Source organism: Vulpes vulpes, chromosome X, assembly GCF_048418805.1.
Source record: "Vulpes vulpes isolate BD-2025 chromosome X, VulVul3, whole genome shotgun sequence".
Lineage (NCBI taxonomy): Eukaryota > Metazoa > Chordata > Mammalia > Carnivora > Canidae > Vulpes > Vulpes vulpes.
Genome location: NC_132796.1, coordinates 79,620,547 through 79,646,550, shown reverse-complemented (window position 1 = coordinate 79,646,550; position 26,004 = coordinate 79,620,547). Strand labels below are relative to the sequence as shown.

General features: G+C 45.5%; 1 protein-coding gene across 1 annotated transcript; it reads left to right on the top strand.

The window, feature by feature from the left end:
• The first annotated feature begins 2,011 nt into the window (after positions 1 to 2,011).
• Positions 2,012 to 3,449, top strand: KCNE5 (potassium voltage-gated channel subfamily E regulatory subunit 5). The gene has a single exon (XM_072743166.1). The coding sequence runs from the start codon at positions 2,141 to 2,143 to the stop codon at positions 2,555 to 2,557; it is 417 nt and encodes a 138-aa protein (XP_072599267.1). The 5' UTR covers positions 2,012 to 2,140; the 3' UTR covers positions 2,558 to 3,449.
• Positions 3,450 to 26,004: the final 22,555 nt, after the last annotated feature.

Sequence of the window (26,004 nt, the reverse complement as noted above, 5' to 3'; positions counted from 1 at the left end):
GACTCTGATGAAACAAGGTCAAACTTCATCATTCTAGTTCCGCTACTTAACTACTTGAACTAGTTTCCTCTTCTGAAAATGGAAAGAATCCTCTGAGCTCATAAGGCTGTTCAAAGTACAATAGGAATTTAAATGATTACTTTTATGTGACAGTGAAAGGGATTCTCCTTCACCCCCTACCCCTAGACGCTAGAGATTTCTGGAGCATGGTAAGAGGAGCCTTTTAGCTTTTTAGTCCTATCCTTAGGTTAATCTTGTTTCAAGAATTTTCTAGCTGTGTTCTCTGGCATTCTTCATGCTAAGTCACTTTAGTGATTCTTCCCTGAGCCCCACTAAGGTGAGGACATTGAGGCAAGGTGGTTGGGAGGGAGTCAGTGGTCAGGGCCATATGGAGTGTCTCTGAGACCTGTGTAGAAGTTGCAAGGCTTTGTTTGAGACTCTGGGTATAGTGCTCTGGGGTTCCAACCTCACCCCAACACACAGAAGGCTGCATTCCCTGAAGGGGCAGCAGGGGGATAGGCACCCCAAAACCCTCTTTTTTTTTAACTCATGGCACCTGTACACTGAATGGCAGTTGGACGAAAGGGTCTCAAAAAGGCAGCTTGAGTCTCAAGGGTGCATAAAGCCCTATCCTTTTTTTTTTTTTTTTTCATTCCTTCTATTATCACTTGGCAACCACGGCCTCATGTTTTTTTCTATTCATTGTCTAAAAATCAGCCCTTTGAGCACGGTTCCTTTGTGAAGCCCAGGCTGATTGTGATTTAACATACTGTGGTCTGATCTTTGTCGCAGTGTCTTATTTTCCCCTCAAAGAAGATTCCCAATGGGGGAAAAATGGCTGCCCCAGAACCAGCCAGCAGGGCCTAGACCTATTATCAAGCCCGGGAGAGGCATGGGGCTGGGCGCTAGCCTAATGGGATGTGGAGGTGATCGGTGCGCATGTTCTCTAGAACTCACACTTTTCAGATCCCAAGATATCTAGAGACTGTCACAAAGGGCCTTTTTAAAAAAGTTTGTTTGTTTGCTTGTTTATTTATGTATTTATTTGAGAGAGACAGATACAGAGACAGAGATAGTGAGAGAGACCATAAGCAGGGATGACAGGGAGAAGCAGGCTCCGAGCTGAGCAGGGAGCTTGATTTGGGGCTCCATCCCAGAACCCTGGGATCATGACCTGAGTTGAAGGCAGAGGCTTAACCAAAAGAGCCACCCAGGTGCCCCCAAAGGGCCTTTTTAATGCCCGTTTCCCGTTTAATGTTCCAGCCTGGCTTCATTCTGGGAAGATGGCTTTCCAGAGGGAAACAGGCTCATGCCATGGATGGTACAATCTCCCTGCTAAGGTGGGTAGGCCTATCTACAAATGGATAGGAGGGCAGGGCAGGGGGACCTCCAAGGAGGCTGGTCTATTGTCAGAAGCCCTTCTGGGAGACCAGGGAGTTGTACTGCGCTTCAGTCACCAGATTTGTCCTGAGCATCTGAAATGCTCTGCTTTGGTGCAGGGGTGGGGAAGGAGATAAGGCTGGAAAGATAGGCCAGGGCCATGACTACCGGAGCCACTGCCATCAGACGTCGGAGGAGCATGGCCTCGGCTGCCCATTCTGCGGCAGCGCTGGCGGCACCCCGGGGCAGGGCTGGCCTCGGGGGGCCAGAGGCTGTCTTTGCACCAAAGTCAAAGCCAGCCCGCGGGGCAGGTGGCCAGAACTCGGAAGGAATTCTCTTCTGCAGCCCAGGGTCCAGGCTTGGCCCCAGCACGCTGCTACACCAGCCTCTGTCGCCCAGGGCCTCGCACATTCCGAGCCCCCGCCCCTCCGCCCCTCCGCCCCTCCGCGGGCCTCACCCCCTCCCTGGTCCCCCTCTCCTCCCCCCTACCAGCTGTCCCCTTTCCCCAGAGCGCCGAGACAGCGGGAGCCTGGGAAGAGGCGGCCTCGGGCCGGAGGGGGCGTGGTGGGGAAGGGGAGGAGGGCGGGGGTGAGGGGATAAGGAGGCCCGCGCTGCCAGTGCCCCCAGCCACTGCCCGCCCCGGAGCCAGGTGCCGCCGCCGCCTCTCTCTCCCTTTCTCTGTCTCTCTCGCCTGCTTCCCTGCGCCCCCGGGGGAAAGGTCAGCAGCGTCCTGGAGCCACCGTGCCATTCCCCGACAGCCATGAACTGCAGCGAGAGCCAGCGGCTACGCACCCTCCTCAGCCGCCTGCTGCTTGAGCTGCACCATCGGGGCAACGCCAGCGGCCTGGGCGCTGGCCCCGGCCCGAGCATGGGAATGGGGGTCGTGCGTGACCCGTTCGTGGGCCGCGAGGCCACCAGTGCCAAGGGCGACGACGCCTATCTTTACATTCTGCTCATCATGATCTTCTACGCCTGCCTGGCCGGAGGCCTCATCCTGGCCTATACCCGCTCCCGCAATCTCGGCGACGTCAAGGACGAGCCCGCCCAGGCCTGTGCGGTGCACGAGTGGGCCGCCGCCGACGCCGAGACCGCAGCTGGCTCGCCCGCGGAGGGCCGCCACCCGCTAGCCCTCGGGCCGCCGCCTGCTCCGGCTCCGCGCACCGCCGAGAGGGTCTAGGACCGCCGCTCCGCTTGCTTGCTTGGCGCGCGCCCCCGTTGGCTCCCCGCGGTCCCCCAGCGGCCTGCTCTTTCTCTCCCCTTCCAGGCGCCGCCTCACCTGAGGCCCAGACGACGACGAGAGGGCCCGCAGACCCTGTCTGGCAGGCCCTGGAAGAAGCACCACCCTACCCACCCCAGACCGTGTTCTCCCTCCTCTCCCGCCTCTCCCTCCAACCGAGGCCTCTGCTCCCACCCCACACAGCCAACTGCACTAAACTGCCTCTGCTCTCCTGTCTTCACACAGCCCTGACACCACGCTCCAGCCGCCTGGGAACTGAATCGCACAAGTCCAGCCCTTGGCATTGAGGTGAAGCAGTGAAGTCTATCAGAACTCCGCTCCGGGGGCTGCCGGGACTCTCACTCTGCCAAGCCAACCGGCGGGCCATCCTGCCAGGCAGGCCCCAGCAGCTCCAGCTTCTTGTTGCCTTAGGGACCGAGACAGAGACAACGAAGAGACCTCAGACATCTTTCCCCTCCCTCTTGCAGCAGGGAGCTAGCAGGACATTAGGACCCTTTGGTGGGCTACAATGGACTTAATGAGGACTGAAGGGGGAGGGAAACTCCAAGGGCAGGGGAAGGCCTATGACCCCAACTGTATGGCTTTCTTGCATCCAGTTGTCATCCCAAAGGTAACTTGCCTGATATTTAGCAGCTTTGCCATCTTCTGGAGTCGGTAACTATTGCTAGGTGTATCACCTCAGTACCTCAAAATGCCGCCCCCCCCCCCCCCCCGCAGGTCAATTCAGTTGTTATGGCAGCTGTCTGCTTCATGTATGGAACAGGTGGCTCAGATGTTCCCTTCCTCTGTAACCTGGGTAATCTCACAGGTAATAAAAGTTGTTTAAGCAATAGCCTAAGACTCTTCTCTCAAAGATCTTAGCCTTGAGACCCAGGACTATGTAGAAAAGGAATCCTTTTTGCTTTTGGAAATGTCTAGATTTGAGGGTTGTGTGGTTGTGGTATTTATATTTGTGTATTCGATTCCAATACAGTAGAGGTGATTGGAATTGGAACTGGAAGAAACAGTTGATACAGCTAAATGGGTTGTTTTTCCAAGGGTTTCAAAAGTTGGAACTGCTTTATAACTACTTTTTTTTTTAATTTGGAAGCACCTTGAAATATCATGATGCTAAGTGAGGATTTCCCACTAAAGCAGTTCTTCAAGATATACTTTTAAAGACCTCTCATACCCATCACTATTAGCCATTATCAAAGTTAATTTTTAGAAACCACCTTTGTAAGTCTCCAACATGTAGCTTACTAAAAGAGAAAAGCCAACAAATACAGTATATCTTAAGTCAGAGGGACAATGCTTCAACTGAGCAGTCTTAACCAGCAATGGGTATAGTGACAGATGCATGTTTATTCAGTTATTCTCCTTGTCTCAAGAAGGTCATCAGAACTTGCCTGCTTAGGGCTTAAATACTTATTCCTGATGGTGGCTGTTTGGGCTTCATCAAACACACATAAAAATCACCTCTTAGCATTAAGCCAACTTGCTTAAATGCAGCTGATTTCTGTGACAGCAAGGCAAACATATTATGGGGCACTTAAATGAGCTGATAATATCTAAGCCTCATTCAAGGCATTGGTTTTGACCTTCTGGCCCATCTAGTATTTTACTGGAGCTGTTGATAAGTTAAATGAACTTCCTTTCATTCCCAGGACCCACTCCTTGAAGATCAACTGGCCTTGCCCCATTGGCTGATCTCCAGTTTTAGTTTCAGCCTTAAGGCAGGTGGGGGCCAGGGATTGGGCAGCAGTCCAAGACAATGACTGGAAGAAAGGGAACGCTGTGAAAGCTACCTCAGGGCCAGGCAGGGAGGCCTGAATGGGATGTGGAGGGAGGGCACAGATACCCGGCCATGTCAGGGGCACGTGGGGGAAATAGTCCTCACCCTGGGAGTCAGGTACAGCAATGTCCCTCATTTATCTGGCATAAATGGGGACACAAGGTTGTTCTGATAGTGAGCATAATCACTGGGTAGATGTTGACACATTGGTACCGTTTTTCATAGACATTAGAAAAACACATTGCCAAATATACATAAAGGAAGCTGCTTCCAGCCAATGCCCATAGGCAACATTAATGCACCAGCTGTGGGAAAACAAATCCCACCGCAAAACTATTATTTCTGCTTTTAAAAATATTTTAACCTTTTAATGATGATTAGGGTACCTATGAAGAACATGTAGCAAGAGGAGCCACAGAGCTCTTCCAGTGAGAACAGTGACCTGGCCTGGGGAAAGCGGTTTGCTTTACTGGCCAGTCGCTTTTTCTAAATACATTCAGGATTACGACTGTTTCCCAGATAATGAATGACGTCTCCCAGAAGCCAGGACACTCTACCAGCCAGTGGGGATTGTCAACAGCACTGAGGTAGTCATATTGTGGTCAGCAAAAGAGAGAAGAAAGGAAAATCAGGGGTTTGGTGGTTTTGATAATATATTTCCGAGTACCAGGAGCTAACTAACTGTACAAATTGGGGGAAACGTTAGTCTTCTCCTGAACTTGATTCTAATAAGTTGGAGTGATTCTTCTTTTCCCACCCACCCGGCTATTTCTCCCTTCTGTGTAAGCAGATCCTGTTTTAGATCAGGTCGAATCTCTTTGCTCAATAATAAGGAAGAAAGAGACCCATGCTTCCTTAATTGTAACTTGAGGCTTCCAACAGAGCACAATCAGGAGATGTTTTGAGTTCCAGTGTCTGGAAGCACGCATCAACAGTGCAAGAATAAATGGAAACTTTTCTTCCATTATGGACATAATGCTGTGCATTGTTATTATTATTATTGTTCACTTTTCTAGAGGGCTATAAATGGGGTCTTTCATTTGTTTGGAGTTACCACCTTCTCCTTTTCAATTTGCCATCTCTTTTTTTATTTTATTATTTTTTTTAATTTATGATAGTCACAGAGAGATAGAGAGAGAGGCAGAGACACGGGCAGAGGGAGAAGCAGGCTCCATGCACCGGGAGCCCGACGTGGGATTCGATCCCGGGTCTCCAGGATCGCGCCCTGGGCCAAAGGCAGGCACCAAACCGCCGAGCCACCCAGGGATCCCCAATTTGCCATCTCTTTTAGAAACCAAAGATCTGCACATGATTTGTATCAACAAAGAGAAAAGGCTCCGGGCTGATTTCCAAATAATCTTGCCCGACAGCTAAAGCAAATGCACTGTGGTGTGGTGAAGAGCACAGAACTAGAATTAGGAATAAGAAAGCCAGGGTTCAGCCCTGGCTTTGCCAATTAGCCTGCGTTGTTTCTCAGAACAAACTGCCTAACCTCAACGGGCCTGTCTCCACAGCTGTGGGGATTTAAGGATCAAGTAAGACAATGCATGGGGAAAAGCTAGAAGTATAGCAGCTCTAAGAAGCATAAGGTGTTAAGACTTGTATTTTCCTTTTTCCTTCCATGGGGGAGTGCCTTTCGGTGGTGGAAGGTGGGCGGCAGGGGGCATAGAAAATTCTCCACTCTTTAGAGTCTGCTATTATTGTTCAGAGAAGAGGATTATAGGGACTTGGCATCTAGCTCCCAGATTTCTGAGCCTATCTCCACCATCCTCAGATTCTTGGATGACTATGAGTCTGTGGGTAACCATCTCACCATCCTACTCATCCCCTCTACCCATAAGCCCACGGTGACCTCTTTAAAAAAATACAATAATGCTATACTTTCAGAGTTCCACCAGGACTGGAATCTAGACTTTGAAGATGTAGGTCAAGGATTGAGAGAGGGCAGAAGAGAATAAAGGGAAGGAATCATAGGCTTCATGAGGGAGGTAGGAGGAAGAGCAATCTAAAATTTTAGAATGTTCTGTGAAGGTAAGGGAGCATTACTGAGGACCACCAAGGATCAGTAGCCAACCCTCGGTGAACGAATTACCTATCAAAATGGCTTTGGGAGAAGAAGCCAGATGAGAAGTCACTTTTAGAGCCCCTGTTGTTACTTAACACACCCTACGGCCAGCCCAGGAAGACTTTTAGTGTGATTAAAGTGATTCTTCCTTCTGTGCTGGATCTTCGAGCATAGACATGTGGAGTACCAAGCTCTCAGAGAAGACAGCCTCTCTTTTGGCCACCTGTCCCTGGCATTTGTCTTTGGCCTATTTCTCTTGGCCAAAAGTTTAGCATATTCTGCAGGTTCTTCCTCATTTTTCTTAGTACACTGTTTCTTCAGAGTAATATTCTAGTGTTTGTGTTGCAGGACACAGGAAGTACCAAGACACTGAATTTTGCCCACTTTGGTACTAGGTGACCCTGCCAGTCCCTCATCAGGTATGTTCTGAGGGAGGGCAGGGTCTTGGAAAAAGCTGTGGTTTGAGCCTCTTAGTCTGAAGAGAATTTGCTCAGAATGGACAGAGGGATACCTCAGATACGTCTTTCTTTTTGTTTTTGTTTTTAATTATGGTAAAACATACAGAAGGTAAGGACGCCTGAGTGGCTCAGTGGTTGAGCATCTGCCTTCGGCTCAGGTTGTGATCCCGGGGTCCTGGGATCAAGTCCCACATCAGGATCCCCACAGGGAGCCTCTTCTCCCTCTATGTCTCTGCCTCTCTCTGTGTCTCTCATGAATAAATAAATAAAATCTTAAAAAAAAAACAAAAAAATACAAAAGGTAAAATTTACCTTAGCCGTCTTTCAAAGTGTACAATATTCAGTAGCATTAAGTACCTTCGAGTTCTTGTGCAACGGTGCTTTTTTTCTTAAGTCAGAGAAAAAGGCAAGCACCTAAATGACTTTGTATTGAGCAATAGGGCTTAATCATTGCTTCACATGACACCCCCTGCAGGGGTGTTCACATTTTATAGGAGATAATTGAGGACAACGTAAAGGTGAAACTCAAGGGAAGACTCTCTAGTTGTGGATTTCAATGCAATCTGGAAAGAGTGCTCTCTTGAAAGGTTTGGGTGTGTTGGGGCTGGTGGTCAGGGGAAGGGTATACTGTGCTTCCCACAGATCCTCAAGCCACATCCTCCTCTTACTGTCAGATGCTCTTGCAACCCTGCTGAGGACTAGGGCGTTCACAGAAGACTGGATTTCTGTACAAATTCGCTGAATTCCCTCATACCTGACCCACAAGATGTCCATTCCTGAAAACATGTCAGGTCCCTGAAGAAACAGGGGGCCTTCCCCTTGGCTCTTTTAGGATCTCATGATGACCTAGCAGGGGTTGCAGCTCCAGCAGGCCTGGAAGAGAGAATAGAGAAAAGGGGCATGTTAATTTCACTCCTGCTGTCATGGGGCCACTCCTTTGGGGGCACTGTAGTCAGGACCAGCCTTTGGCAGAACTATGGGATCAGTATTTATCTCACATTTTCTTTTCCTGTTCCAAGCTTTACCATCACTCTCAGTCCCAATCTTCTAGAACTGTTTCTTCCCTGCTGCCAGGGGCTGTTGGTCTTATTCACTTACATCTAATCCGCTCTTCATCCCAGTGATGACCTTAATAGTCATCCTTTTGGATGTCTGATCTTATCAACTTGTTACTCTTAGGAATCCTCCATTTGGATAGGACTCAGGCTCCAAGGGAGAAACTCTCAGAGAGGACAGCCTCTATCTCTTGGCAATCTGGTTTTGGCTGTTTTACTTTGGCATCTTTCATTCTCTTGGCCAAAAGCATAATATATTCTGTGGCCTCTTCCTTATTTTGCTTGGGACACTGTTTCTTCAGAGTAATACACTGACGTTTGTGTTATAGGACATGTGGAGTACCAAGATGTGGAGTGGTAGGCACTTTGGCCCTAGGCTTCTTGCCTTCTTTGCTCTGGGGCTTTCTCACAGTATGCTGGCAGACACCATCTTTATATTGAAGAGTTTGTGGATCCTGTGAGATTTTGGGGGGTGCCCTGGCAATGGGGCACAGCAGTATCAGTGAGTCCAGGAATATCCTTTTCCTCTTCCTTTTATTCTTATAAAAACCAAGTTGAGAGCATTGAGGTTGGCATCCACAAAGCAACCCCCCATGGATTTGTGCCTTCTTCTTCTAATCCTCCTTGGTCTGTAGCAGGAATGCTCCTTACCCAGTAGTGGGTGGACATGGTCAGGTGTTAGGACTCCCTACTTCCTGGAGAAGCCTTGTTTGGCATTGCCACCACTGATTAGGACCATATAACCCTTCCATTCCTCACTCAGAGTGTCAGCAGCAACTTCTGCGGTCATACACTTCTCATCAAAAGTACAAAGTGTGTGTTTCTCGTCTACCTTAATGAATTTCTGGCAGCTGGTGGCTGTGAAAGTGATGTTTAGCTTCATTTTGAGGCAGCCGACTGCCTCCAAGTTGCCACAACAAAGGGGAGCAGTGCATCTTCAATGGTGGCTTTTGGACAACAATGAGGGTGAGAGGTGTGAAGGTGGAAGGGTTTGTCCTAGATTCCCAAATCTGAGATGGGTAGTCTGGTGGTCCCACCATTGTGGTAAGCTCAAGAACAGCACTTTGGCTTTTTTTTATTCATCTCCACTATTTCTAGGAGTGCTTGGAAGATTCAACCCTCAGCCACCTGCATTTCCATGTGAGTCTCCTAGGGTGGAGGGTGAGATGGGGGTGGGGATGGGAGTAACTGAGACAGGCAGAAGGGAGAGAGAGAAGCCCTTGGCCTGCTCCCCAGTTAGACTCTGTGGGTTGGAAGGCTACCTTAGCAAACAGGATGGTGGAAAGGAATGGTTGAGGAGACTGAGGGAAGAAATACTAGGATGCAGTCTTTGAGGACCCATAAGGAGGAATTGCTACCATTTTCACTCCATCTTTCTATACATCCGTACCAAACTCTGGCCATACCCATGTGACAAACCCTACTTGGAGCAGGCTGCTCTGGAATCAGCTGGGTTAGTCTCCATTCCATGTCCCAAGTAACTGGCACCATCCCTCAGAGGTTTGGGCTTTACCTCTAGCAAGTTCAAGGATGGGTCAGTTCAAGAACCCCACTTTTTCATGGTCTCCATCATCCACTGATACAGAAGAGTGTAATGCATATGGCATGGACTCTAGAGCCAGACTGCCTGGGTAATATGAGGAGCATTACTTAACCTTCTCCAAACCTCCTTTCCTCATCTGTAAAATGGGTGTAAGAAATAGTACCTACCTCCCAGGGTTGTGATGAAGATTGAGTAACTTACATAGTGCCTGGATCATGGTCAAGGTTCAGTTATGGTAGCTTCCAATCTTGCCCCAATCCACTGCAGTAGGGTTGTTTCCTCCACTGCAGCAATGGGAAGGCTTTGTCATGGTCACTAATGACCTGCGTGTTGCCGATATAATGCTCTATTCTCAGTCCTAATTTCTATGACTGCTCAGCAGCATTTAACGCACCTTTCTTGAGACTTTATTTTGACTTCCACAACAACTCAATCTCCTGGTTTGTCTCCTTCTTCACCAGTCCTTTTTCTTCTTAGTCTCCTTTGCTAGTTCCTCCTGCTGTTGAATTGCCCATGGCTCCATCCTAGGATCTCTTCTCTTCTCCATCTATTTTTCCTCCCGTGGTGATGTTAACTAGTCCCAACATGCAAAATATCTTCTTCATATATAAACATCATCTTAACAATGATGATCCTCAAATTTATATTTTTTTGGAAACCCCCTACTCTAGCTCCAGACCTGTGTGTCTGACTGGCTTCTGAACATCTCTACTTGGGTATCTAAACCTGTCTGAAAGTTAACATGTCCAAATCAGAGCTTTTGAGTCCCTTCCCCCCAAAATTTGCTCTTCTACCTGAGAAAGAAAAAGCAGCCCTTGCCATCAGAGAACTGGTCTGACGATTATATCTGGGCCTCATTGCTGGTTAGAAGCTGGCATGGTGTTCACAGGTCGGTCATTTTATTCTTGTGTTGGACATAAACCATCTCACAGAACACTGACATCAGATTAGTTTAATGACAAGACATGTCTCTGTGATCATGATGAAGTGAGATAAAACAAGGCTACTGTATAATGTTATCTGGATACAGGCAAAAACAAGGTTATTGTGAAACTGGAAAATACCAAACATTCTAATTTCCTAGCTAACTGCTACTTCTCTCCCCCTTATGCCTTTAGTCTTTCTTCATTCTAGATAAGAGTTACTAAGACATTGGATCACAGAATTACCCTCCTTTCCTAATAGCATCCAATCCAGAGAAGATGATCACTTCCTTAGACCCTCTCCCAAATCACCTAAGAGAAGCTCCAATCCAATAATAAGTGCTTTCTAATACCAGTTATTGAGACACCCATGATTCCCCATGGTATGAATCTCCCTTGTTGCCATGAGTCATAAACCCAATTTGTTCAACTACAGGTTTATTCCTGGTGGCCTTTGGCTGGAGGGCATTGCCATATTAATCTTTCCCATTTTTTTTTTTTTTTTTGGTAAATGGTACTACCATTATTTATCTAGCTGCTTAGGCCAAAACAGGAGTCCTACTGATTCTGCATTTCTCCTCACCATCTCACATTCAATTTAGGGTCCAAGTCCTTTCAACTGTACTTCCAAAAGGAATTCCACATATAACCATTTCTCATGATGGCCACTTCTACCACCGTAGACTACACCCCCATAATTTCTTACCTGGTTTAATAGAACACGTTCTAACTGGTCTTCTAGTCTTTACCCTTGCCCCTTGCAGTCATTTCTTCACACAACAGGCAGAGCAGTGTTAAAGTATAAAGCAGATCATGTCTCATCTCTACCTAAGGCCATCCATTGGATTACCCACACAATTACAATACAATCCCAACTCCTTCCCATGTTCTCCAAGACTTCTCTAAACCTCATCTGATACCCTTCCCTCTTGCTCACTAAACACAAGTTAGGCTAATCCATTTGCTGTTCTTTGAACACATCAAACTCATTCCTGCCTCAGAGTCTTTGCATGAGCTATTTCTCTGCCTGGAATATTCTTCCTCCATATCTTCTCATTGCTGTTTTCCTTCTCATCATTCAAGTCTCAGCTCGAATGCCACTTCCCCAGAGGCCTCCTTTGACCATCCTATCTATAGTTGCTCTTTTCTCCCAGCCCACACACTATTCTCTATCCCATTACCTTGTTTATTTTAATTTCACAGTATGAAGCACTGTCTAAAAATATCATGTTTGTTTACTTACTGGTTTATTATCACTGTCTCCCACTTAGGCTGTAAGTTCCGTGAAGGCACGGATTTTCTTCAGGCCAATTTAAAAACTTTAGATATATTTTGTATACCTTGGGAGGAGTATACTGAACATTAAAAAGCACACACATTTAAAATATATAATGTGACAATCGCCTGGGTGGCTCAGTCTGTTGAGCATCTGACTTTTGATCTTGGCTCTGGTCATGATCTCGGGGTTGTGGGATCAAACCCTGTGTTGGGCTGTGTGTTGGGTGTAGAGCCTGCTTGGCATTCTCTCTCTCTCTCTCCTGCTGTCCCCCTCCCCCACTCATCCTTGCATTCTCTCTCTCTCTCCAAAAAAAATGTTTAAAATACATGATGTGATTGATTTTGACTTACATATATACCTGTGAAATCATCACCAAAGTCAAGTTAATGAACATATCCATCACCACCAAATATTTTCTCTTGACCGTTTGTGCCTTCTTCCTACTGGTCCAGACAGTTGGTGTCCTGCTTTTTGTCACTATGAATTAACTTGCATTTTCTAGACTTTTACATAGATGTAATCATGCAGTATGCACTTCCTTTTACTCAGCATACTGATTTTGACACTCACTCATGTTGTTGCATATATATATAGTTTGTTTCTTCTCATTACTTAGTAATCGTAGGATGTACCAAAGTTTGTTTATCCATTCACCTGCTGAAGGATATCAGGTTGTTTCCAGTTTTTTGCAATGATGAACTAAGCTTCTATGAACATTTGTGGGCAAGTCTTTGTATGGATATATGTTGAATGCAAGGAATTTGTGTTTCTGGTTCATTACAGCATCTCCCATGCCAGCCACTTGCATAATATTTATATAGCATGTGGTAGTTAAATATTTTTTGAATGAATAAGTAAACCTTTTCAGCCCAGGTTGGTGGACATTTCCACTATTCCTGTGCTCATCTTCGAATCCTTCATCACCTTAACTTTTGTCCTATTCCTGCTTTTGCAGTCTGCAGCCCTGGGTGACCCCTTGAAGGTGATTGTTTCCATGGTTAGCTTGTCAGAGAAACCCTACTCATCGGGTTCACTGCCAATGCATGCATTCTACCCTAAGCTTGCCCTTCTGGCTGTTCAACAATCCATTCATTCCTCGCTTGCTGACTCCCTATCACGTTCCCTACAGCAGCTGCTCCAAACTTCCTGTGCTCTCCTCAAGCCCCCAGCCCCATGCCTCCCCCTCATTCTCAGGAGATGACCTCACCTCCTTCATTACTGAAAACATTGAGGCCAGATGACAGCAGCTTCTTCAACTTCCATCTGACCCATCTGCACATAGCCATCTCAAACTCTTCCGACGCTCAGGAAGACGTGCTCCTTCACCTTGCCAAGGTTAAGCTCTCTGCTGGTGTGCTTGATCCTAGTCCCAACTTTAATATTAATAATAACAACAGCAAAAGAAAATGTATTTAGCTCTCAATATGGATGACACACGGGCTAAATACTAAGAAAACAACTCTAATATCTATTGAAAAACTATGTCTTTAACATGTATCCTTTCTTTTTTTCCTCCCAGCTTAAAAACCCATTAATTTCTTTTTTTTTTACATTTTATTTATTTATTCATGAGAGACACACACACAGAGAGAGGCAGAGACATAGGCAGAGGGAGAAGCAAGCTCCATGCAGGGAGCCCGATACGGGACTCAATCCCGGGACTCCAGGATCACCTCCTGGGCCCAAGGCAGGCGCTAAACCACTGAGCCACCTAGGGATGCCCCAATTAATTTCTTTTTAACAAAAGTATTACAAACATGAAACATCTGGCATATGTTACCTAATCCAATCTTCCCAGCCAGATTGCAGCATAGTACTGCTTTTTATTATTTTTTAAATATTTTATTTATTTATTCATGAGATACACACGCACACACACACAGAGAGAGAGAGAGAGAGAGAGAGAGAGAGAGAGAGAGGCAGAGACACAGGCAGAGGGAGAAGGAGGCTCCATGCTGGGAAACCGAACATGGGACTGGATCCCAGGTCTCCAGGATCACGCCCTGGGCCGAAGGCAGAGCTAAACCACTGAGCCACCCAGGCTGCCCGCATAGTACTGCTTTTTAAAAGACAACAGAGGAGACTGGTGATCAGACAAATTACGGAACTTCCTTTGGGTCATATGGCTAGTGAGTGGAGGAGCTAGGACTTGAAGTATGATCTAAATCTAGAGCTCTTGCTTTCCTTCTTTCCTCCCCCTCTCCCTCTTGCTTTCTTTCTCCTTGAAGTTCAGAGGGTTCTCCTAATCCTACTCCTTAGTTCATGGCCTATTAACATGCTTGGCCACAGTATAAAGCAACTGTAGGAAAAGGTGAAATACAGGGGAAGAGAGGCACACTAGGAAAAGACATGAAGGGCCTTGCCAGACTAAGGAGTTTGAACTTCATCCTGTGGGCAGAGATTCCTAACCTTAAAGTAAGCATTCTGCAGGGTTGCTTGTTAGTAGGCATGTCCCCAGGCTCCACCCTCAGACCTACTGGATCAGTGCCTTTGGGGGTAGGCAAAAGTAGAAACATCAAAGCTCACTTCAGAGGCTCTTATTCCAGTGGCCTGGACTGTGGTGGTAGCTATGGGAGTGGAGAGACATGGATTTTTTTTATTGTGGTAAAATACACATAAAACCTACCATTTCAACCATTTTAAAGTGTGCGATTCAGAGGCACCTGGGTGGTTCAGTCAGCTAAGCATTCAACCCTTAATTTCAGCTCTGGTCATGATCTCAGCATTGTGAGATCAAGCCCCATACCAGAGTCCCCACTGAGCATGGAGCCTACTTAGAATTCTTTCCTTCTCCCTCTGCCCTTCCCCCCAACTCATGCTAGTGCTGTCTCTAAATAAGTAAGTAAATAAATAAATAAGTTAATTAATTAATTAAAGTGGGCAATTCAGTGGCATTTACTCCATTCACACGGTGTTCAACCACTATCAATTTCAGAACCTTTACATAGCCCAGATTAGAGAATCTGGAAAGGTAGAATCAGTGGGGGTGTGTAACCAATGGAATATCCGTGGTGAGTGAAAGGGATGGTTTGGATGGCATACTGAGGGAAGAGGCAATCTCCAACAGAGATGAGTAAACAAACAGTGGGATCTTGCACAGGTAGAAATGAAGGAGACATGAAGGCAATTATGGACATGGTGAGTTTCTTAGTGACCTTCAGGGTAGAAATATGAAGCAACCAGTTGGTGTGGATCTGGAGTACAGGTGGAAGTTAGGGCCTGGGGGCTCAGACTATATAAAAGCAAACATTTGCATGAGGCTCACTACTTGTCAGACATGGAATAGTGCACCATGTACATGATCCCCGGTAGTCCTCATGTTATAAATGAGCAAACAGAAGTACAGTGTAACTCACCAAAGTTACTAGCATGTGACAGAGAGGAGACTGGAACTCAGGCATACTGACTTTAGGGTCAGTGCTCACGGCCATTATGCTCTGCTACCTCACCCAGAGGTCATTTCATATGCAGAGGAATAATACTTGAATCCAGGAGGGTAGGGCAGGGTGGAGGATAGAGTTAAGGGAAATCTACATCTATGGGGAGGGAGGGGCATAAGATGAGTCCATTGAACAAGACAGAGACACAATCAGGAAGGTAACAGGAAAATGGGGAAATTGCAGAGGCCAAGGAGAGGAGTGTTTCAAGAAGGAGGGAATGTCTGATCCTATAGATGTGTTACAACTGAAGGTCTGATAAGAGGCCACTGGACTTGCTGGTGATTGTCACTGGTCACCTTCTGGATGGCTGGTTAGTGGGGAGCAGGGAAAGGGTTAAGGAGTGGTTTGGTAGTAGGAACAGAAGGCAGCTAGCATGGGCTATTCCTGAGAGTTTTGGAAAGGAACTGAAGGGGAAAAATCATTGACAAAGTTTTGGAAGGAGTCAGCGCAACCTCTTGGATCATGCAGAAGGAGCAGACTCCTGTCCTGCCACTTAAGCACTAAGTGACCTTGGGTAAATGATATAGCTGGTGGGAGCCTCAGTTTGCTCATGGTAATAATAGGGCCGAGCTGCTATAACCGGGTTAGGAAGTAAGAAGATGCATGTGAAATGTACACTGATGAGCTATGGTTTATAGTTGCTCAATACATGCCAATGAATCTGGTTCGGCGATCTTGAGTATGCAGGAAATTCTGGAAGCCACTCTCTTCAAGGTATTTGAGATCAGTGATGATCAGACTGGAGTTGCCAACTGCTGTCAGTACAAAGGCCCTTTTGGGGGTCACCTGGACTGGAGTCAAATCATGGGAATTAAATGACAACAGTTTAAGCTAGATGGCTCTTCAACCCATTACCTCCCAGACAGTGAAATGGGTACAGCTTGAGTGAGCTGTGTCTGAGTGACTAGGTAGAGAGCCAGAACATTGAAAGAAGAATGACTAATCAGACCATTCTCTGGCCTTGGTTTTCTAAGCATGTAAGGGAGCAAATAAAGCTGAAAGCACCTTGGCATTAGGTGTTTAGGGAGATTTGCCCACTTGCAAGACAGGGAATTCTCTATTTCTCTCTCTTTCAAGCCTCCATAAACTCCACACAAATATTACAATGGAATGCACACAATGCCAAAATCCTAAATGTTACTGATTTTTTTCCTTTTAGGATTCTGAATGTGTTTAAGGATTTTGAAATCAGAAGTATCTGTTGTTCCAGTTGGTATCACTAAGAACTTGTAGAAAACAATTTTAAAATCTGCATTGATGGGGGATCTGGGTAACTCAGGGGTTGAGTATCTGCCTTCGGCTCCGGTTGTGATCCCAGGGTCCTGAGATTGAGTCTCACATTGGGCTCCCTGAGGAGAGCCTGCTTCTCCCTCTGCTTATGACTCTGCCTCTCTCTGTGAGTCTCTTGTGAAGAAACAAAATCTAAAACAAAATAAAACTAAAAAAATAAAATCTGCCTTCATGACTTCATGAAGTCATTGACTTCATGTCATTCTTTGAAAGTTGCTTTTATGTAAAAACAAAAACACTTTCTCCTCTGCCATCTTCTCCTGCTCCAACTTCGATGCATAGTGACCTGAAGGCAGACTTGTGCTTATTTGAGATCACCTAGATTAGGATCAACTGGAGTTTATCAGAGCCATGGTTTCCCCGGGAAAAATTCTGCCAGTGCTCAAGGCATCCAGTGGCATTCATGAAGCCTCGCTGCTGGGGCTCGAAAGGCACTTCAGTGCCCACCCTATAGAGCCACTGAGAACAAGGCTTCTAGGAGTTTCTATCAAAAAACAACCAACATATAAAGAAAGGGATGTTGTACTTCTCTGCAATTTCCCTCTCTACCACCCTCCTGCCCCGTTTTGTTGTTGTTGTTGTTTATTTGTTTTTATCTTCCTGGTCTTTGTTATTCTGTTCCTTTCTCTTGAGCCACTGGCATGACCACCCAAAGTTACAACCTTTTTTGCTGTCTCATCTGTGTCAGTGTCAGAAATGATTGCCAGTTGGAAAGACTTTCTCCCATGGCTGAAGCTGCTGCCTGTGTACAGCCGGTGGAGAGCTGAGCTGTGGGGAGAGGCTGTCTTTTGTCTAATTCTCTTCACGCTGGGTTAGTGGGGCCCAAAGCTAGGCCAGCTTATGCCTAGAGTCTCATAAAGTCACTAGCATATTGTTACATCAGCCCCCAAACCTCAGTGCTCACCAAATAGCTCACAGCATCTGTTGCTTCCTGTTCACTTTTCTCACCTGAGGGTCAATCCAGTCCAGTGGGCCAGAGGGACCAGGAGCCAGGACAGTCTCTCAAGCCAGTCTCCTCTCTGCTCCACTAAAACCCCATCTGTCTCCTAAAACAGCCTAGTCTCTTCTACGACCAGCAAACTCTTCTCTCTTACCTTTGAAATGGGTTTGTAACAGCTTGGCACCACATACACGGCATCTCAGACATTTCCACTCTCAGGCAGAATCTCTGCTTTTACAGCTACGTAATTAGAAGAAGCCCCCCTCTCCTTCCCCTGGGGACAGGGACAGGAGGAGACGGGGAGCTCTAGATGGGGACCCACTTAGGTGATTTGGGAGGGGCGGGGCAGGAAGTTGAGCATTCCCACCTGATAATTTCCATTCTGTCTGTGAAATGCAAGAGTGGGGAGGTGAGGGATGGTGACCAGAGGTTTTATAAAAGTGAAGAATGTTTGAAATTGTTGTTGGGGAAGGAGGTTTGAACAAACTAATCAGGAAGCTGACAGGATCATGGGGCAGCAATAAGGCCCACTTGAGATTGGTAGTCACGACTTGTAGAGGATAGAAATGTCTGTCTAGCTGTGCATTTCTCCAGTAGGGCTTGGCCACAGGCACAAAGAAGTTCTCCCTTCTCTCTCTTTTAAAGATTTTATTTATTTATTCGTGGGAGACACAGAGAGAGAGGCAGAGACATAGGAGAGGGAGAAATAGACTCCCCATGGGGACCCTGATGCGGAACTCGATCCCAGGACCCTGGGATCATCATCTGAGTCAAAGGCAGATGTTCAGCCACTGAGCCACCCAGGCACCCTTCTCCCGTCTCTTAAGTGGAAATGACTACTCCTGCCCTTTTTTGGTAATGGAAAAGATACTGGGCTAGGACTGAGGAGACCCGGGTTCAAGTCTAGTTTTCATCATTATTGGTGTGAACATGAGACAACTAATGTAGCCTTTTTACATCTCCTCTCTGATCCAACTCAAAGGGCTGGGACACGAAAGAAAGGCCACAGGGAATGACAAAAACCATATACAAAGCAGGAAAGTGGCAAAACCAAAATAAATGAAAAACGCATCCACCATAACACTTTGAAAACTATGTTGTGGGGAAAGTTAGAAATAGGAGAAAGCGTTTGCAAGACGTATTTCAGAGAGCATTCGCAAATCAAATAAAAAACAAAAAGGAGAAAAATGGGCCAAAATAATGAGTAAGCAGTGAACATAACTGCAATGAGCCATAAGCACAGAAAAGATGTTAAGCCTTGCTAATGCAGAAATTCAAATTGAAGCAAGCAGCAACTGCGTATTTTTTCACCTCTCAGATTTACTAAAATGAAAACAAATCAGTAATAATGAGCGTTGATCAAGGTGTGAGGATGTGCACATTCTCATACACTGTTGGTGGGAGTGCAAACTGGCATAATATTTTTAAACCAGGAATTCCATTTCTAGCAAATGATGTCACAGGTATACTCACACAGGTACATAGATATATGTGTAATGATAGCCATTGCTTCAAAGTTTGTCATAATAAAAACAAGCCACCACACAAAAACCCTTGTGCACAACTCAAATTTCCTTCAAAGAAAAATTAATTATTATATGAACATATGACAGAGGGGCGACTGGGTGGCTCAGTCGGTTAAGTGTCCAACTCTTGATTTCAGTTCAGGTCATGATCTAGAGGTCCTAGGATCCAGCCCCGTGATGGGCTCCATTGGGATTCTCTCTCTCTACCCTAACCCCCACCTCTCTACTCTCTCCCACTCTTGCTGTCTCTAAAAAAAGGATTTTATATTAATGTTAACTTCAGGGAAATTTGCTGACATCTATACTCTTCCCAACACACTTCAGCATGCATATTATTTGCTGTATTTCAATATTACTTTACGTTTTCTTTCCTTTTTGTGATAAAATTTATACACAATGAATTGCACAAATCTAAAGTGCATGATTCAACAGGCTGTGACAAATGGATACACCTTGTAACCCAAGTGTCTACCAAGACATCGAACATTATCATCACCCCAGAAAGTTTCCTTATGCCCATTCCAGTCAATCCTCATCCCATCCCCCTTTTGTCACATTGAAAATACATAAATAAACTTTACTTTTAGCATATTTTAAAATTTCCAGAAAGTTTGCAAAAATAGTACAGGGTTCTTTTTTTATTAAAGATTTTTATTTATTTATTTATGAGACACACACAGAGAGAAGCAGAGACATAGGCAGAGGGAGAAGCAGGCTCCCCATGGAGAGCCTGATGCAGGACTCTATCCCAGGACCCCGGGATTACAGCCTGAGCCAAAGGCAGACTCTCAACCATCAAGCCCCAGTACAAGGTTCTTATGTACCTCCATACCTAGTTCCCCCTGTTAACATCTTACATCACTATGATGTATTTGTCACAACTAATGAATCGATATTGACACATGATTGATTATTCATTGAAGTCCACATTTTATTCAGATTTCACTAGTTTCCCCCCCAGTTTTTCCACTAAGTTTTCCTGTTCCAGATGCCATGAGGATACTGCATTATACCTCGTTATCATATCTCTTTGGGCTCCTCTGGGCTGTGACCATTTCTCAGGCTTTCCCATTTTTTTGATGGCTTTGACAGTTTTGAGTAGTACCCGTCAGCTATTTTATACACTGCCCTTCAATTTAGGGGTGACTGATGTGTTTCTTATGGTTACACTGTAGTCCCATAACTTTTCTATAGTCACAGTAGTTGTGTTTAACTTTTGTAGTCATGCTTAAGATATATCTTTCAAGTCACAGTGTTGGGTACTGCTGAGGAGGAGTGAAGTAGGTGGCTGATACTAAGTTATTAAGAAGATGGACTTTGATGAGGTGCCTGGGTGGCTCAGTGATTGAGCATCTGCCTTCAGCTCAGGCCTTGATCCTAGGGTCCTGGGATGGAGTCCCACATCCAGTACCCCGCGGGGAACCTGCTTCTCTCTCTGCCTATGTCTCTGCCTCTCTGTGTCATAAATAAATAGATAATAAATAAATAAATAAATAAATAAATAAATAAATAAATAAAATCTTTAGAAGAAGAAAAAGAAGCAGCAGCAGCAGCACTTGGACCAACTTGGAGGAAAAAAATGAGAACATTGAGAGTTACGGTTGCCAAGAATGGCTCAGGCTGACCGTGAGCAGGCAGGTCTGCGCCATGGCTGCAACCTGCCTGAAGGGTGGGGGCGGATGCATGAGTGGAGAGTCCTCAAAGGGGACTGAGATCTTTCCATAACAAATGTCTCCTAAATCAAGAAGTTTTCCTAATCTTGAAGGATTGACTATTCAGCACCACATCAAGTGATAATTCCTCACCACCTTCTGGACAGATAGTGACTTCAAGCTGGCTAGTGAAACCAGTTCTGGGAATGCCCAGGCATGAGCGCAGCCTCATCACTGAGTCTATTTTAGGAACATTTGGACATATTCTGCAGCATTATATTTATACTCTGGCCAAACGATTGAAGGTTCAAAGAAATAATCCTTGGCTTCCTCCTTATACCCCCCATTTTCGTCTCCAGAATGGCATGTTCTGAACAGAGAGAGTACACCGGCTGGCTGATTAACCATTATAACGCTTGGCCACCTGGGGGTGGGGGTGGGGGTCGACCTGGATTTGAAAGAGCAAGTGCCCATTATGTGGGGTTAATGGGGGCAGAGAGGGATCAAGTCAGTGAAATATGAGAGAATCAATATGTGGAATGCTTGACGATGGCACATTCACACATTTCACAGAGGAAGAAGGCTAGGGTTACACCCAGCAACTGCAGATGCTCGATGAAAAAAACAAAAACCTCTTAAACATTTGCTATTTGCTGGCTGCCCCGAGTACCCCCGAAAGACTTCGCAAGCAGGGCTCGGCTCCGTTTCCTTTCTTGGTTCTTTCTGGGGGTCTGTCTGCGGCTTAAGACTCCCCCTCCCCCAAATCCCTCCGCTCCCCTGGGTTCTGCACATGACTTGGAAGACAAGAGGCTTGTGTGTGTGGGGGGGGTTGTGCCTTTGCTTTGCTCTCCAAGTGAAGGTGTGCCCACGGGAATGTGGGGGGGGGGGGGCACAGCGGGCTGGTGGAAAATGAGCAAACAGCTGGAAACACTCCAAGGCAAGATAGAATTTTAGTTCCGGCGCTGGTGGAGGCAGGAAGGGGAGATGGGGAGGGGTTGGAGATAGTGGAAGGAGATGAAATCTAGGATCCTCTGCGGCTATTAAGGCTCAGCACCTGGTCTAAGGCTCTGCACACAACTGACACATTAATTAATGTTCTAAGAATAACTAAGATTTATTGAGAACTTAAATTTCTTCAGACCCTATACTTCATATCCGTGATCATCTTAAGTCTATTTTCTCCTTCGTTCTCTGCTTCTTCAATACCCTGTGGAAGGGGTAATAATCATGTCCCCGTTTTACAAATAAGACACTGAATCCCAGAGAGGTCAAGTAGCTTGCCCAAGAGCACAGTTAGCATGTGGCAAGGTTGGGATCTGAATGGGGGGCTTGCCTACTCCACTTCTTACCTTGGGTGAAAGGCCTCAAGATGGAAGGGTAGAGTGGGCTGGATAAGTTCCTAACTGATGTCTCTAGCTGCACGATTTTCCTTCCCAGAGTTGGGCTTCCACCTCTCCCCGGTAATGGTCCTCAGATCTCTAGCCCCTGGCTGTCCACCCACAGGGTGTGGAGAGAGGAGTCTTCCAACCCCCCCCCACCTCCCCCACCCCACCTTCCAAGGCATAGACATAGACAACAAACTGGTGGTTCCAGAAGAGAGGGAGGCAGTGGGATGGATGAAATAGACTAAGGAGATTAAGACCTACAAACTTCCAGTGATTAAAAACAAGCCACAGGGATTTAATGTAAAGTATAGAGAATATAGTGGCCACGTAGTGTAACAACTTTGTAGAGTGAGGATGATAACTAGACCTACCTCCTGATCATTTGGGAATGTATAAAAATATTGATTCGCTATGCTGTACTCCTGAAACTAATATTGTCTGTCAATTATCGCTCAATTTACAGAAAGGTAAGGGCACAGTGGGCAGCGGAATGGGAAGAGCTAGCTTGCCTGGTCCGGCTCCTGTCCTGTTCTCTGTGATCATCTGCGCTTCCTCACCTCCTTCTCCAGATTCTCACCCTCTTGTGACAAGAGGTACTTGCTGCATCTGAGCTTAATGGCTCAAGGGGTGGGTGGCCCTTGCCTCCGCAGCAGCAGGATGAGCTGCCACCAGGGTGTCTCTGGCAAGCCGCTCCTGCATTGGCTCCACCCGCCAGCTGTTTTCATTTGGCTTTCTGCAGCACTACTCCCATTTTCATGCATTCAGAGGCTTGCTCTTCTCGCTTTAGGTACTGCTTCCCTTCCGAAAATTTCTATACAAGCTCCCAATTCTTCCCACGTTAGTTGAGCCTCCCCACCCCCCGCCACTCCAGGCCACTTAGGGCAGCTGGCTGGGGGCGCAAGGGAAGTAGCAGCTCTAGGGCTGACCTGGACTCCAGAGCAGGGCTCTCTGTGCCCGGCAACCCCATCCTCCTCTCTGACGCAGTGCCTGCCTCTCTCTCTCTCTTTTCTTCCTTTTTTTTTTAATAAATTAATTTTTATTGGTGTTCAATTTACCAACATACAGAATAACACCCAGTGCTCATCCCGTCAAGTGTCCCCCTCACTGCCCTTCACCCATTCCCCCCCACCTCCCGCCCATCTCCCCTTCCACCACCCCTAGTTCATTTCCCAGAATTAGGAGTCTTTATGTTCTGTCTCCCTTTCTGATATTTCCCACACATTTCTTCTCCCTTCCCTTATATTCCCTTTCACTATTATTTATATTCCGCAAATGAATGAGAACATACACTGTTTGTCCTTCTCCGATTGACTTACTTCACTCAGCATAATACCCTGCAGTTCCATCCACGTTGAAGCAAATGGTGGGTATTTGTCATTTCTAATGGCTGAGTAATATTCCATTGTATACATAAACCACATCTTCTTTATCCATTCATCTTTTGATGGACACCGAGGCTCCTTCCACAGTTTGGCTATTGTGGCCATTGCTGATAGAAACATCGGGGTGCAGGTGTCAAGGAGTTTCATTGCATCTGAATCTTTGGGGTAAATCCCCAACAGTGCAATTGCTGGGTCGTAGGGCAGGTCTATTTTTAACTCTTTGAGGAACCTCCACACAGTTTTCCAGAGTGGCTGTACCAGTTCACATTCCCACCAACATGTAAGAGGGTTCCCTTTTCTCCGCATCCTCTCCAACATTTGTGGTTTCCTGCCTTGTTAATTTTCCCCATTCTCACTGGTGTGAGGTGGTATCTCATTGTGGTTTTGATTTGTATTTCCCTGATGGCAAGTGATGCAGAGCATTTTCTCATGTGCATTTTGGCCATGTCCATGTCTTACTCTGTGAGATATCTCTTCATGTCTTTTGCACATTTCATGATTGGATTGTTTGTTTCTTTGGTGTTGAGTTGAATAAGTTCTTTATAGATCTTGGAAACTAGCCCTTTATCTGATATGTCATTTCCAAATATCTTCTCCCATTCTGTAGGTTGTCTTTAAGTTTTGTTGACTGTATCCTTTGCTGTGCAAAAGATCTTATCTTGATGAAGTCCCAATAGTTCATTTTTGCTTTTGTTTCTTTTGCCTTCGTGGATGTATCTTGCAAGAAGTTACTGTGGCCAAGTTCAAAAAGGGTGTTGCCTGTGTTCTCCTCTAGGATTTTGATGGAGTCTTGTCTCACATTTAGATCTCTCATCCATTTTGAGTTTACCTTTGTGTATGGTGAAAGAGAGTGGTCCAGTTTCATTCTTCTGCATGTGGATGTCCAATTTTCCCAACACCATTTATTGAAGAGACTGTCTTTCTTCCAAAGGATAGTCTTTCCTCCTTTGTCGAATATTAGTTGACCATAAAGTTCAGGGTCCACTTCTGGGTTGTCTATTCTGTTCCATTGATCTATGTGTCTGTTTTTGTGCCAGTACCACACTGTCTTGATGACCACAGCTTTGTAGTACAACCTGAAATATGGCATTGTGATGCCCCCATCTATGGTTTTCTTTTTTAAAATTCCCCTGGCTAAAAAAAAAAAAATAAAAAAATAAAATAAAATAAAATAAAATTCCCCTGGCTATTCAGGGTCTTTTCTGATTCCACACAAATCTTAAAATAATTTGTTCTAACTCTCTGAAGAAAGTCCATGGTATTTTGATAGAGATTGCATTAAACGTGTAAATTGCCCTGGGTAACATTGACATTTTCACAATATTAATTCTGCCAATCCATGAGCATGGAATATTTTTCCATCTCTTTGTGTCTTCCTCAATTTCTTTCAGAAGTGTTCTATAGTTTTTAGGGTATAGATCCTTTACCTCTTTGGTTAGGTTTATTCCTAGGTATCTGATGCTTTTGGATGCAATTGTAAATGGGATTGACTCCTTAATTTCTCTTTCTTCAGTCTCATTCTTAGTGTATAGAAATGCCATTGATTTCTGGGCATTGATTTTGTATCCTGCCACGCTACCAAATTGCTGTATGAGTTCTAGCAATCTTGGGGTGGAGGCTTTTGGGTTTCCTATGTAGAGTATCATGTCATCGGCGAAGAGGGAGAGTTTGACTTCTTCTTTGCCAATTTGAATGCCTTTAATGTCTTTTTGTTGTCTGATTGCTGAGGCGAGGACTTCCAGAACTATGTTGAATAGCAGTGCTGAGAGTGGACATCCCTGTCTTGTTCCTGATCTTAGGGGATAGGCTCCCAGTGCTTCCCCATTGAGAATGATATTTGCTGTGGGCTTTTCCTAGATGGCTTTTAAGATGTCAAGGAAAGTTCCCTCTATCCCAACACTCTGAAGGGTTTTGATCAGGAATGGATGCTGTATTTTGTCAAATGCTTTCTCTGCATCTAATGAGAGGATCATATGGTTCTTGGTTTTTCTCTTGTTGATATGATGAATCACACTGATTGTTTTACGAGTGTTGAACCAGCCTTGTGTCCCGGGTATAAATCCTACTTGGTCATGGTGAATAATTTTCTTAATGTGTTGTTGGATCCTATTGGCTAGCATCTTGTTGAGAATTTTTGCGTCCAAGTTCATCAGGGATATTGGTCTGTAATTCTCCTTTTTGGTGGGGTCTTTGTCTGGTTTTGGAATTAAGGTGATGCTGGCCTCATAGAACGAATTTGGAAGTACTCCATCTCTTTCTATCTTTCCGAACAGCTTTTGTAGAATAGGTATGATTTCTTCTTTAAACGTTTGATAGAATTCCCCTGGGAAGCCATCTGGCCCTGGACTTTTGTGTCTTGGGAGGTTTTTGATGACTGCTTCAATTTCCTCCCTGGTTATTGGCCTGTTCAGGTTTTCTATTTCTTCCTGCTCCAGTTTTGGTAGTTTGTGGCTTTCCAGGAATGCGTCCATTTCTTCTAGATTGCCTAATTTATTGGCGTAGAGCTGTTCATAATATGTTTTTAAAATCATTTGTATTTCCTTGGGGTGGTAGTGATCTCTCCTTTCTCATTCATGATTTTATTAATTTGAATCTTCTCTCTCTTCTTTTTAATAAGGTTGGGCTAATGGTTTATCTATCTTATTAATTCTTTCAAAGAACCAACTCCTGGTTCT

Coding starts and splice junctions, on each gene's coding strand:
- KCNE5 (XM_072743166.1), top strand. CDS start 2,141: ATGAACTGCAGCGAGAGCCAGCGGCTACGCACCCTCCTCAGCCGCCTG.